The sequence below is a fragment of the Lynx canadensis genome, chromosome A2 (assembly GCF_007474595.2).
Source record: "Lynx canadensis isolate LIC74 chromosome A2, mLynCan4.pri.v2, whole genome shotgun sequence".
Taxonomy (NCBI): Eukaryota; Metazoa; Chordata; class Mammalia; order Carnivora; family Felidae; genus Lynx; species Lynx canadensis.
Window position 1 is genome coordinate 140469404 of NC_044304.2, and position 13619 is coordinate 140483022.

General features: G+C 38.1%; 1 protein-coding gene across 1 annotated transcript in view; it reads right to left on the bottom strand.

Annotated features, from left to right (window-relative positions):
• IQUB (IQ motif and ubiquitin domain containing) overlaps positions 1-12829 on the bottom strand; it is a 58037-nt gene extending 45208 nt beyond the window's left edge. Inside the window, exons 1-6 of the mRNA XM_030308342.1 lie at positions 12744-12829; positions 7640-8067; positions 4609-4743; positions 1458-1619; positions 1198-1370; positions 490-645 (exon numbers count right to left, since the gene is read on the bottom strand). Coding sequence (XP_030164202.1) covers positions 490-645; positions 1198-1370; positions 1458-1619; positions 4609-4743; positions 7640-8063 — 1050 coding nt within the window. The 5' untranslated portion in view covers positions 8064-8067; positions 12744-12829. The remainder of the gene's footprint in view (positions 1-489; positions 646-1197; positions 1371-1457; positions 1620-4608; positions 4744-7639; positions 8068-12743) is intronic.
• Between the last annotated feature and the right edge of the window lie 790 nt (positions 12830-13619).

Here is a 13619-nt window from a genome sequence, read left to right on the forward strand (position 1 = left end):
AATCCTGGTAAGTAAGTTTGACCAGAATCCCCACCCTCATATGTGATTATCCTCAATATTTGATCAGGTTCCTCATCTTCCTTCATATCCAACAGATGATGCCTAATCACTCTGGCCTGCCTTCAGCAAAAATCCCGTTAGAATGGGTTAGCCAGGATCTCCCATTTCCTTTCATGTTTTCATAGTAATTTCCCTTCCATTGACCCCTACCCTACTCCTTGGCTATAAATTTCCAGTTTTCCCAGTTTTTGTATTTGGGGTTGAGCCCAATCTCTCTTCCCTACTACAAAACTCCAAGGAGTAGCCCCTCTTGAAAAAGTTTGCCTTACCATCTTTAATATGTGTTATGAATAATTTTTTCTTTAACAACACTCACGTAGGTGTTCTTCGTAAACTAGTGTGGAATATAGCAACGCAGGCAGACACACACAGAACAACTGGCTTATATACTTCAGTTTTAAAATTCACTCATGATAAAAGTTATCTTACCGCCTGTAATCTTTGAGCATGGTATTCTGCTGCTGAAAAATATTTTCCTGGTGTTACCAGTTTATCAGTCATATTTGATACATACACCCCAATTTTAGTCATCTGTGTGGATGTTGTATTTGTAGTTTGCTGGAGCTTTTTTCTCTGAAAAACTGTCTAAAATAAAAACATAAATATTTAAATATCCACTATATACACATATAAGTGAGTAAAGAGCATATTTTTCTGTTTAGTAAATTTTCTGTTATTATTTTAATTGCCACATAATTCCTTGAAAGATTTTAATTTTTTTAAGTTTTTATTTAAATTCTAGTTAACGTACAATGTAATATTAGTTCCAGATGTACAATATAGTGATTCAACACTTCCATACATCACCCAGTGTTCCTCACAAGTGTACTCCTAATCCCCATGACCCATTCAACCTATCCCCCCACCCACCTCCCTCTGATCACCATCAGTTTGTTATCTATAGTTAAGAGTCTGTTTTTTGGTTTGCGTCTCTCTCTCTTTTTTCCCCCTCTTTGCTTCTTTGTTTGTTAAATTCCACATATGAGTGAAACCATATAGCATTTGTCTTTTCTCTGACAGACTTATTTCACTTAGCATACCCACATCGCTGCAAATGGGGAAGACTTTAGACAGGTATACAGAACATTTGTTGATTCTGTAGTTTCAAAAATCTCCATAGGAAAATAAAAACCTTACCTGGGTATCCCTACAAAATGCATAGTCTTTTTTGGTAATCTTTTTAGGTACAGTTTGTGTTCCAGCATTGTGATATTCTACTCCTGTTATTCTATGTCTGAATCCACCAAGAAATGGTTTGTGAAAGTCAGATTTTATAATCTCAACAGCTACGTCCTGGTACTGAGCAATGCCTAAGGAGGTAAAAACCAAGACTGAATGAAAGCTCACCTACAAAGGGACTCTAAAATACTTTATCTAAAAGACATCAAATAACTAACCAGTTTGTACTCTGACAGTTATGATGTGAGAGGCATCACTTAATCCATCTACTCTTTTGATTGGAAATAGATCTGGATCTGTAGAAAAGATTTCCACTTGTACAATATCCTGTGGCTTAACTCCATGTTGTAGTAGGGTCTCATTATTTTTAAGGATTATTCCTAAAAAATGACATGAAACTATAAGAAGTGTATGACAAAGAAATAACTATATGTACTCATTTTAAGGGGATCAAAAACATCGAAGATGATTCTATGAACACATATAGTTGAATTACTTAATAGAATATTGATGATGTCCACCCCTTACTATAATGTTAGTACAGAAAACTCCACAATGGGAAAAGTTAAGATGCAAGAATTCCACATTATAAATAAAGCTATAACTCTCACAGGATTTCTCATCAGAAACACAAATATATAATAAGCATGCAACTCTATAAATATTTTAAAGTAAAAACATATTCTATGAGTAAAATAGTATTCTAAACATTGATTCTCTAAAAAAAAATCACAATGTGTGTAAGCACAGGACATATCTAATTCAGGGAAATTTTGATTATTGTAATACCCACTCCTGTCTCCAATGCAGAAAAGCATATACTCAGAGTTCCAAAGAATCCTTCTCTTTCTGTTTCTATAATCAGGAACTCATATTAGTAAATTCATGGAAAAGTAGAGTTAAGCTTCAGCTTTGTGCTGGAAAAAAGTGTACACCAGTATATTTTTATGTTATTTTGCATCTTTTTTACTTCTATCCCCCTTCATTGGTTTATTCTATAAATTGACTCCAATTTTCTCTATTTTAAGGAATACAAAAATATGTGTAATGTTATTGGCTGCTGTTTTGATAGAATATATATGACTCTTCCAATGAATAGTCATCCTAAATTACAATTGGGAATTTGAACATAGCAAAGGTTTTGTTACATTAATTCTTAGAAATATATCAGATACCACCAGTCTATTTTTGCTATGTTTAAGAAAGTATAAAGATCCTTGAGTTTCAATTCCACACCCCAAATTCTTAACTTAGAAAATTAACATGAATGTTATACGGGCTTTGTAATAGGTTGAATAATGGCCCCAGAATATATCCATGTCCTAATCCCCAGAACCAATGAATGTTACCTTATATGGCAAAGATGACTGCAAATTTTATTAAGTTAAAAATTTTGAAATCGGGAGATTATCCTGGATTATCTAAGTGTGTTCTAAATGTAATCACAAATGCCTTTACAGAGGAAGGAAGGGAGATTTGACTATAGAGAAGATGATAACACAGAAGCAGAGAGAGATTTGAAGACGTTCTTCTGCTTGCTTTAGATGGAGGAAGGGGGCCACAAGCCAATGAATGCAAGGTATACAACTCTAGAAGTGGAAAAGACAAGGGAGCAGATTGTCCCCAGAACCTCCAGAGGGAGAACAGCCCTGCCTGTATGTCAGCTTCATGTGAGTGAAACTGATCCAGGATTTCTGGCCTCCAGAGCAATAAGAGAAATCATGTGTTGCTTTAAGTTACTAAGCTTGTGGTTGTTATAACAGCTATAGAAAACGAATATAGATTCCCAGAGCCCTCTTCTCTTCATTCCTCTGGTTTGTATAGTAGGCTTAGTCCCAATTTGAACTCCAATTCTAGTACTAGGAGAAGCACCTGTCTTGGAGGGCGATTGACACAGAATCAAGCTCTTTAATTATCATGGCTGACATAACCCTGTTACCCAGTGGTGATGCCTGGCACTTACACATAAAGAAGAAAGGTCATGAAGTGCAAAGAACAAAGATTAGTCTCAGGTACCACTAGTTAGCTACTCCAGTCTCAAAGTGCTCTCTCTTCTCCAGTTTTGAACTTCACCTTGTATATAATGCCAAACAATTTCCAATTCCCTTTGTGGAGTCATACCTATATTTAAGTTCAGACTCTAACAATCATTAGCTATGTGAATTTATGCTAGTTTCCCAAGCTTTAGTTTCCTTCTTTCAAAAAAAAAAAAAAGTTAATAATAATACCTACGTCAAAGCGTTGTTATGTGGGTTGAATGATAATGAGATAATATAGGCAAAACATTTTATAGGACTAGTACACAATATGTGCTCAGTAAATTAACTATCATGATTGTTATTACTAATAAGTTTAAATTTTAGTATTGTTTCCCTAACCAACCTTAATAATCAGTTGTTTGAATACATGAACATCTTAGTATTACAGCACATTCATTATAATAGTTTTCTAAAAATAATTTTGAAATTGAACTGATTATTTTCTCTGATTTGACAAGGAGGAACTTAACAGGTGTGGCTTAATCCTTTTTAGTATTTAGGATTTTCCCACACACAAAAAATGTTTTATTTCCCTGGAAACTTTTTGGTGGCATCTTTTTAAGTTAGTACCAAAACTTTTAAAATGAAAATATTAGGATCTGTGCAGACATATTCTATAGAAACATTTATTTAACTATCATGGTTTTACTAATTATATCACAGTTACAAAGACTAAATCCTCCCATGACACAAAGCTACTATAAAGTGGGCTGTCCAATATTGCCCACAAAATATAAGTAAACTTGAACATCAGGGAATGTGAATTCACCTGACTGTATAAGGACTGACAGATAAATCATTTTCAGGCCTCTTCTTATTTTATACATGCTCATCCTTATCCACTTCTTTCAACCTCATTGCCTCCTACTCACCACACAGCATCTACTTCCAGCCACTCTAAACTTCTTACCACTTCCCTGAAGTCCCAGGTTTTCTCACCTCTTTGGGACTCAGCTCACGTATTGTCACTTTTATTAAATGAAGCTTTCTAGAACCTCCCGGTTTCCTTCCTCTCTGTTCTCACAGCTTTTTGAGCATATCTCCATTAAGACATTTGCACATTATGTGGTTAACTATTGCATATATCATCTTTGTGACTAGTCTGTAAACCGACAAAGTTTTGTTTCATGTTTCTCTACATCTTCAGTTCTTAGCAAAGTATTTCGAACAAGTATGTACTCAATAAAAATGAGTTGAATGAATGTATAATCACAACATAATGTTCAAATAGTAAATATCAAGATATTTCATTTAACAAATTAAAGATCTTGTTTATCTACACATTAAAACTAAAGAAGTCTTGATAAGTTTTATTCGCTTCCAAGCTTACCTGAATATCTCATCTGCAGTACGTTAGATGGGATACTTAATACGTATGAAAAATGATCCTTGAGGTACTTTACAATGGAGTCTATTTTAAAAGGCATTATAATTTCCTGGCCCACAGGAAAAAGTACAACTTTTACTGTAGATAAAAAGAGAAAAGAAAGAATCATAGTCAAAAGCAAGGGTCAGCAACCCAGTGCATAAGCAGATAGAAAATTATGGGACAATTTTTAACCACATAGAATGCAGGTTGCCTCTGCCATGTTCCCCCACTGTACCTCCATGATAAGAGTTACTTTTCAAATGCTATGAGAAGTGACATTCAGTTTTGGTTTTGAAAATTAACTCAGAATCTCAAGAATTAGCATCAGTAGTCAATACCTGCTCCCCCAACTCTAGCTTAAAAGTTCAGATCATTATTCCAGTCTCTGCTATGAGGATCAATGCACTTTCAGGATTACCTCTTTGCTCAAAATACCACAAGAAATAAGAAAGAAAGAAAGCTAAACTACTTTTAAAGATTTCCAATATCTGGTGTTATACTGGTATTATTTGGTACTAATTTGGTATTGGTATCTGGTATTACATTACTCAGATATAAACACAGGAGCATCTCAGAAACTCAAGCATTTCTGTGTACTGAGTATTGGAAGGGGAGACCCTAAGACCTAGAGGGTGTCCCTGAACTTATGAATGTGCATACTTCGATTACACATTGATAGCATGCATTAGTAAATCAGTGATTATTCATGAAGTTAAGAAAAGTCAATAAAGAAATTTTCAAAATAGAAGGTGTCTAATACTAAGTCCATTCCTCTTCCCATAATTTTTTAAATGTGTATTTATTTTGAGAGAGAGAGAGAGAGAGCAAGTGAGCAGAGGAGGTACAGACAGAGGGAAAGAGAATCTCAAGCAGACTCCACACTGTCAGTACAGAGCCCAATGTGAGCCTCAAACTCACAAACCACAAGATCATGACCTGAGCTGAAACCAAGAGTCGGGCGCCTAACTGAGCCGCCCAGGTGCCCCATTCTTCCTCCCATAATTGATTTATGTCTATATTGCCAAAATGCAAGGCAGGAAATCACTGTTCATTACAAACATCTAGAATAACTGCACACAAATCTACTTTTCACAAAAATGGACATTATACGGTTCATTACACATTCTATAAAATAGGAAATCAAGACACATGTTGATAACAAAAAACTTATTATAAAATAATTATCTGTTCACAAATTATAGGAGGGAAACATAGTATTTAAAAGCTGATTATACTGGGGTAAACGTTCTTCTTTTACATCTATAGACTTTAAATTATAATGGAGAAGATGTAATAAGTAAGTTGGAGGGTAGAGTGCACACTGTAGGCCAAAAAAGTTTTGTATACTTCTAGATGCCTGACACATGACAATTTTCATAAAGCTAAATGAGACATTTATTAATAATCTCAGAATGAGGGGCGCCTGGGTGACTCAGTCGGTTGAGCGTCCGACTTCAGCTGAGGTCATGATTTCATGGTACCTGGGTTCGAGCCCCACGTCAGGCTCTGTGCTGACAGCTCAGAGTCTGGAGCCTGCTCCAGACTCGGCGTCTCCCTCTCTCTCTGCTCCTCCCCCACTGATACTCTGTCTCTCAATCTCTCAAAAATAAACATTAAAAAAAAATTTTTTTTTAAATCTCAGAATGAAATTTAACTAGGTATTGTCAATGTTAAGGTTGAGATTGTTAAAACTTGTTTTCACAGCTATCAACAAAGAAAACACTTTCACAGATATTATGAGAAGGCTAGTTTAGCTGTTTTATGGATTCAAAATTCTATGGTTAATATATTTAAAAATTTTCATAGCAGTGACTTCCTAAGCTTTGGGAAGGAGTGGTATGTGAAGGAGACTCACAAGTCTCAGGAAGTACAGGACCAAGACAACTTCATCTTAATCACCATGTGTTTGTTAAAAGCTAAAGTATCAGGAAATCACAGAAATATCAAAAAATAGAGCCCAGGGGTGCCTGGCTAGCTCAGCTGGTAGAGCATGCGACTCTTGATTTCAGGGTTATGAGTTCGAGACCCACGTTGGGCGTACAGATTACTTTAAAAAATAAATAAACAAACAAATGGAGCCTAAATTTATTGTGAATAATGAAACTGAAGGATAACAGCTTCAGTTACGTATAATTGGGCTTGATTACTTTCTTCTCCTTCCTCCTTCTCATTCTTTACTTGTATTGATGTGCCACACAAGGGTACACTGCCCCCACTGGATTCAAAAGCTACATTTACCAGCCAAACTAAGCTGCTATTTAATTGTTAAATGATAGCCCATGTTCTTCACCCTATGGATGAACAATTTCAAAACTTATGGACAAGAAAGAGGAGGAGCAATCAGTGAATCACCCAACTAGGATGGTTCTATGTGCAGCCCCCTTCTTGCCACTCCACTTTGGCTTTGTTACTAACCACGTAGTAATGACTCCTACATGGCATCAACATTATGCCTTTAAAATTAACCTATAATGCAAGACAACGACAGTTTTTCTGAAGCTAAATATAAAGTTAACACTAAACAGAAGTCTAGAAATATGTAAAAGTAACAAGATGTGAGGAATGACCGCTAGAGATAGAACTAGGCTCTCTGGAGTCAAGTCCCATTCCAACTCTTTCTTGCCAGCTATGAAGAATCAATCCCAAAGAGGCATCTCAAAGAATGACAGTTATACTCAACAATTTGTCCACCATTTTCCAAGGTCCCTAAACATTTAAAAAACCTACTTCACTTAGGAAAAACAGATCAGCATCAACTTAAAGTTTAATAGTGCTCATCTATTTAGGGAAAATAGTAGCCTGCACAATAGAGAAGCTTCACACATAATTAGCAATGCAGTGGCAGTAGCTACAGAAGTTTTGTGGATAAGGGAAAGGGATAGGGAAAGTATGTAATATCACATATAAAACAAACCTTAAACAAAAACAAATTTTAAAAAGTAAACGTTCTTCGACATGAGGTACAGAATATCCTATCTTCCCTAGGTAATACCTGTTGCTAAGGAATCTTTCATTGATGTTTTCAGAGATTCCTTTATGGCCTTTATTTTATTCAGAAGTGTCAGAGATCCAGAATACCCTCTGGCTGGCAGCATTGCATTATCATATTCAGTTCGATAGTGCTTTGGAGAATGTCTTGGAGAATATGAAGCGTGTTTGGGCAACATAACCTCTCCCACAGGTTGTTCTTCGTCGTTTGGTTCCAGGCTTGGTAACCTCTGGCTACTTTCCTCCTCAGCATGTGTGCCATGGCCCTCACCAGACAGTTCTACTTCAGATTCATTATCTTCAGTTTGATCGGACTCCGGAAGCTCTTCTGAGGGAACCGGAATATTGATAGTCTCAAGAGCATCATCATTTTCTTCTGATGCATTAACAGTATTCTGAGCAACAAATTCTTCTTTCTGATCAGACATTTTCCTGAACCAAGAAACATAAATACATTTATTACACATAAAAATTTCTATACCAAATATCAAATTCATTGCTGGTATATATAGTGCAATGTTGCTCATTATTTTTTAAAAATACTGATTATTTTAGCAATGGCATCAGGTAAAAACACTGGTGAATTTTTTAATAAAAACAACACAGAAAGTAAAAATTACACCAAAAGGACCTCAAAGCACAATAAATTTGAGAAAGATCTACTGTCAAGAACATATTTAAAAATATTTTAAAACATATTGTCACCTCTTCCTTAGTCAATGAACAATGCCTTGTGAAAGGACTTATTTGAATAGTTTTTTTTTTTTTTTTTTCCTAAACACAACCTAACACAGGATTTATGCTTCTGAGGTTACAATTGATTAGAAGCTCCAAAGATTCTGCCGGCTCCACAGCAACCGTACCCCAGATAGTAAACACTCTTTGTAGTAGCTTTGCTCTCACAAATTGTAGCAGAGGTCCAATGACCTCTGTTCCCCAGAACAAACATATCAACAAACTGTGGGAGGATCTTGGAGCTGGCTAGGGCCTGAGCTACATACAGCAACCAAGAGCTTTGGCTTGGGAGACAGTATGACAGCATCCAGGAGCTTGGGCCCAGGGTGGCCTAGGGTAGCCAACAGCCAGGCTGCAGGGGCAGGAGCTGAATCAGAGCGGTGAAGAGCCAGCAGAGCAGGAAGCCTACCTTAAAAAGCTGGCAGCCAGGAGGGGAGGGTAGAAGGGAGGATGGAAGGGAGGATGGGAGAAATGGCCCAGCAGGGGGCAGACTAGAACTTGGACCAGTAGTGAGATGGGAAGGTTGTGTTTAGGGCTAACACGTTAAGCACAAATCCTTATAGAGAAAAAAAATAACGTTAGTCAGTGAAGTTCTCTGTCTACTAGATGACAAATTTCCAAAAGTATGGAATATCTGGAATAAAAATATATACTTATGGAATTCAATGAACATAGCATTAGAGTTCAAGAGAGAATTATTAATAAACTAGAAGATAAATAAAAAGATTTTATATAGAATGCTGCAAAGAGATAAGGAGATGAAAAGTATGAGATTAAGGGCCATGCAAAAGAGAAAAAGAAAGTCTAGCTTATTTTACTGGTAAGTAGATCTTACTGTGAGCTGAGAATGGTTTTGTACTTGAAAATAAAAAACAACGAAGAATATGCAACAGAGATTGCGCGTGGCCTGAGAAGCCCTTTTCAGAAAGAGTCTGCCAGCCCCTGATCTAGTATAGGTCACATTGGAATCCCAGAGAAAACAAAAAGATGGAAGAGAGAAGATATTTTTAAAGGTAATGGCTGAGAATTTCACAAAGCTGATAAAAAATATGGATCCAAAGACCCAAGAAGCATAACATAAATATGCACTTAACAGGGTAAGTAAACACAATTCAAAGCCATATATGTTGTAATTACATTACAGAATAACAAAGAGAAGGTCTGGAAAGCATACAGTGATAAAGTACTACGGTTTTTGGGTTTTTTTTTTTTTTTAATTTTTTTTTTCGACGTTTATTTATTTTTGGGACAGAGAGAGACAGAGCATGAACGGGGGAGGGGCAGAGAGAGAGGGAGACACAGAATCGGAAACAGGCTCCAGGCTCCGAGCCATCAGCCCAGAGCCTGACGCGGGGCTCGAACTCCCGGACCGCGAGATCGTGACCTGGCTGAAGTCGGACGCTTAACCGACTGCGCCACCCAGGCGCCCCAAAGTACTACGGTTTTGATAAAGATCTACGGTTTTGAATTACATTCATTTGCTAACATTAATACAAAGGAGAAAAGTAAACTCACTGTAGATTTCTCATCAGAAATATAGAAGCCACGGCAACGATGGACTAATTAAAAGAAGAGAACTATCAACCTAAAACTGTGCACTTAGCAAAATTATCTTTTGAAACACTTAACAAATAAGTCACCACCAAGGTATCTACTCTAAGGACTTGTAAAGGATACATTTGATGGAGGAAAATGGGCTCAACCAAGTCCAAAGTGCAAAAGGAGAGGTGAACAAATAAATTATAAACATACGGGTAAACCCCAAACAAATACTGTCAACACAAAATAACAGAAAATTGAAATATTAGACAATAGTAATATGTAATTAGGAAGGGAAAGATGAGCATGAGCTGTTCTCAAATCCTTATACTATTTACAAAATTGAGGGATATGATATTCTTAACCCTAGACTTTGTTAAATTAAATATGCATAGGTGAATTTCAAGTACAACCAATAAAAGAGCTGAGATAAAGGTTTAAAATTCCAAAACAATAAAGAGAAAAAGTGAAATGAGAAAAAAAAAACTGAACAAAAGCTCAATTTTTAAAACATTCAAGAAACTTCTTTAGGCTGTCACTTACAAAAAAAAAATCTTCCTTTTGGTTATTTTCTCCCATAATGGGGGCATAATGGCCTGATTAGAAAGAGTCTCATAAGGAAGCCCTGATTCCTGGCAAACATAGTCCTCCCATTCCTTCGGAGAGGCTGAGGTAATGCTTTTGTCTCCGTCTGGTGGGTCATCCTCCCCCCCGCTAAAATGGCCAAGATGTCCTCTTCTAAAACAGCAATAACAACAAAATCAAGAACCTTTGCTCTTCTAAAAACACACCTAGAAGAATAAAAAGACAAATCATAGCCCGGGGGGCAATTTTTTACAAAGCTCATATCTGATCAAGGACTTGTAACCAGAATATATAGAGAACTCTCAAAACTCAACAAGAAAAGAATAGTAGTTTAAAAATGAGTAAAATATTTAAACAGGTAAGTCAACAAAGAATATCCTTCAGAAGACAAATAAGCGGGGTCAAGACTAGAGCGGCACAGGAGCAATGCAGCACCCGCGCTGTGCTATAGTTGCAGGTGCACCTAAAAATAGATGACTCCTAAGTTTGGGACCCAGTTGCCTCATTCTAGCCCTGGCCTGAGAACAAGCACGTGAGAAGATGCTCAATGTCATTCGTTATTAAAGAAAGGGAACTTCAAATATATATATATTTTTAGCCCAACAATAGCAAGTGCTAGTGAGTGTGAAGACAAGTGGACTTCTTATACCTTGATGGTGGAAACGAAAATTGTATGGCACTTAAAATAACTGTCAGTTTTCTTATAAAATTAAATATATGCTTATCATATGACCCAGCAATCTGTGTCCTTTACCCAGAGGGAATGAAAAACTACACACCTACAAAATCTGTATACAAAAGTCTATAAATGCTTTATTCTTTTTTGATGTTTTAAATGTTTACTTTTGGGAGAAAGAGACAGTGCAGCGTGAGCAAGAGAGGGGCAGAGACAGCGGCGGGGGGGGGGAGGAGGGAGGAGACACAGAATCCAAAGCAGGCTCCAGGCTCCAAGCTCCAAGCTGTCAGCACAGAGTCTGACACGGGGCTGGAATCCACAAACCCTGAGATCATGACCTGACCTGAAGTCAGATGCTTAACGGACTGAGCCACCGAGGTGCCCCATAAAGGCTTTATTCTTAATCACCAAAGACTGGAAACAACACAAATGTTCCTTAGTTGAGGCATGGCTGCACATACGAGACACTCATAAAATGGAATACTACTCATCAATAAAAAAAAGAAATAAACTATTGATACAACATGGGCAAATCTCAAATGAACTATGCTAAGCCAATTCTAAAAGCTACATACTTTACGATTCAATTAAGTAAAAAAGCAAAGCTGTTGGTTTACAACCTCTAGAGTTCCCCCGGGTTAAATCCAAAACTGAGCCCCATACATGGAACGCAAGGAGAAACCAAAGAAAGAGGCAGCATTCCAGAATGGTAGGTGGCAAGTTTAATAAGCAAGGGAATTTACAAACAAAGCTTATCTTTGGCAGCTGCAAGACACTAGATCTCTGGACCCACCAGCCAGAATCTTAAAGAGTTTATACAGGACCTTTACTGGGTTCGGTCAGGAATCCAGTCCAGATGGTCTCAATAACACACTACTGTCTCAAGGCCGGGTCCTTGAAGCATAAAACAGATTTTCACTGCACAGTCTTTTTACTGTTTGAACTTTTTATCACTTTTACCTTTACCTACTCAAACTTAAATGTTTTCATCTTTAAAAAAATTGTCCAAAGTACTCCCTATGATGATTGCATACAAAAATGTCCCCCTTTCACTTACAGTTTGCATGATTTCACTGATATATGTAGAATGTTGATGGAACCAGTAAGGCTGGGATCCAGTTTTGCCTTCTACCAAATAAACCTGTTTAATTTTTTACGTTTTTAAAGAGGTACAGCAAAGACCGTGGGTGGAGAGGAGAGTGCCAAGGAGGAAAGCATGAAAGCCCTCTATTTAGAAAAGACTCAAAATGGTCCCCATGGATGCCTACCTACTACTACTACTACTACCGTGATAAGCACTCCGGGTGGAAGATGAGGTACACCTCCCGCCTTGCTGCTGCTGCTTCCGAATCCCAAACCTGAGATCCAGAGCCAGAAAAGGAACTAAGAAAGATGGGATGCTTTGCACGGTTTCTGAAGCAAAGGTGGAACAGTGTCCAGCGGCCAAGCAGTCCCGAGAGCCCAGGAGGGATCAGCTCCCCGTACAAAGTTCTGGGAGTTCAGCGCCTGTCACCGGTTCAAGACTGGTCTGAGGGTGGGGCCAAGGGAGGGCAGCCAGAACCTGTCCTCCTACCTGACTCAGAAAAGCAGCTACTTGGGTCGCACAGGTTTCTCAAAAATCTCTCAGAGGAAGCAGCGTCCGCACCCGCCACATTCTGTTGCCGGCCATATCCTAGCAACGGCCCCGGCGCCACCTCCTCCCGCCCCGCCCCGCTCACGCGAGAAGAGGCGGTGCCCGCGCTGGAAAGAAAAGCGGGGGAGGGAAGGAGAGGGGCGGGGCTAGGGGCGAGGGGCGGGAGGAGGGGTGTGGCGAAGGGAGGAGCTGGACCTGAAGCGGGTCCTGAACCGGATCTGAGCGGGACCTGGGCGGAATTGGGGGCGAGGAGGAGAAAGCTGGCGGCAGGGTTTTTCTGTGCTGGGTACCTACGTCCTAAAGTGAGTCGACCGCTACCCTCCAGACTCTCGCTTAAACTCGCGGTAGGGCACAGTTCTCCGAACCAAAAGCTGAAAGCAGTTTGGCTTATAGATCTAAAAAATGGTATGTAATGTATTATGTGTAATGTAATTATATGTAAATATAAAGTGAGAGTGAAGACCTTGACAGGGGAAGATTGTTGTACACAATGCATGCCTGCTTGCTTTTGTAAATATTAGAACTTGGCTCTTAGCTTCCTGGTAGCCAAAGAGAAAAGGGAGACAGGAGCTATTCCTTCTTTTAAGTCAGGAGAAGCAAAGCTTTGGTTAATCACGGAATTATAAAGGTTTTTTTCTATCACTGTAAATTCTTTAAATTAAGAAGGTTTTTAAAGCAGCACATATTATTGGGGGAAGGATCAATTATATTCCTGTTGCAAATGTTGTGACAGATATTACGTAGCTTCATAATAATAGCTAATACTTATTAAGTATTTTGTTACTAAGCACTTCACATATATTTCTAATTTAATCC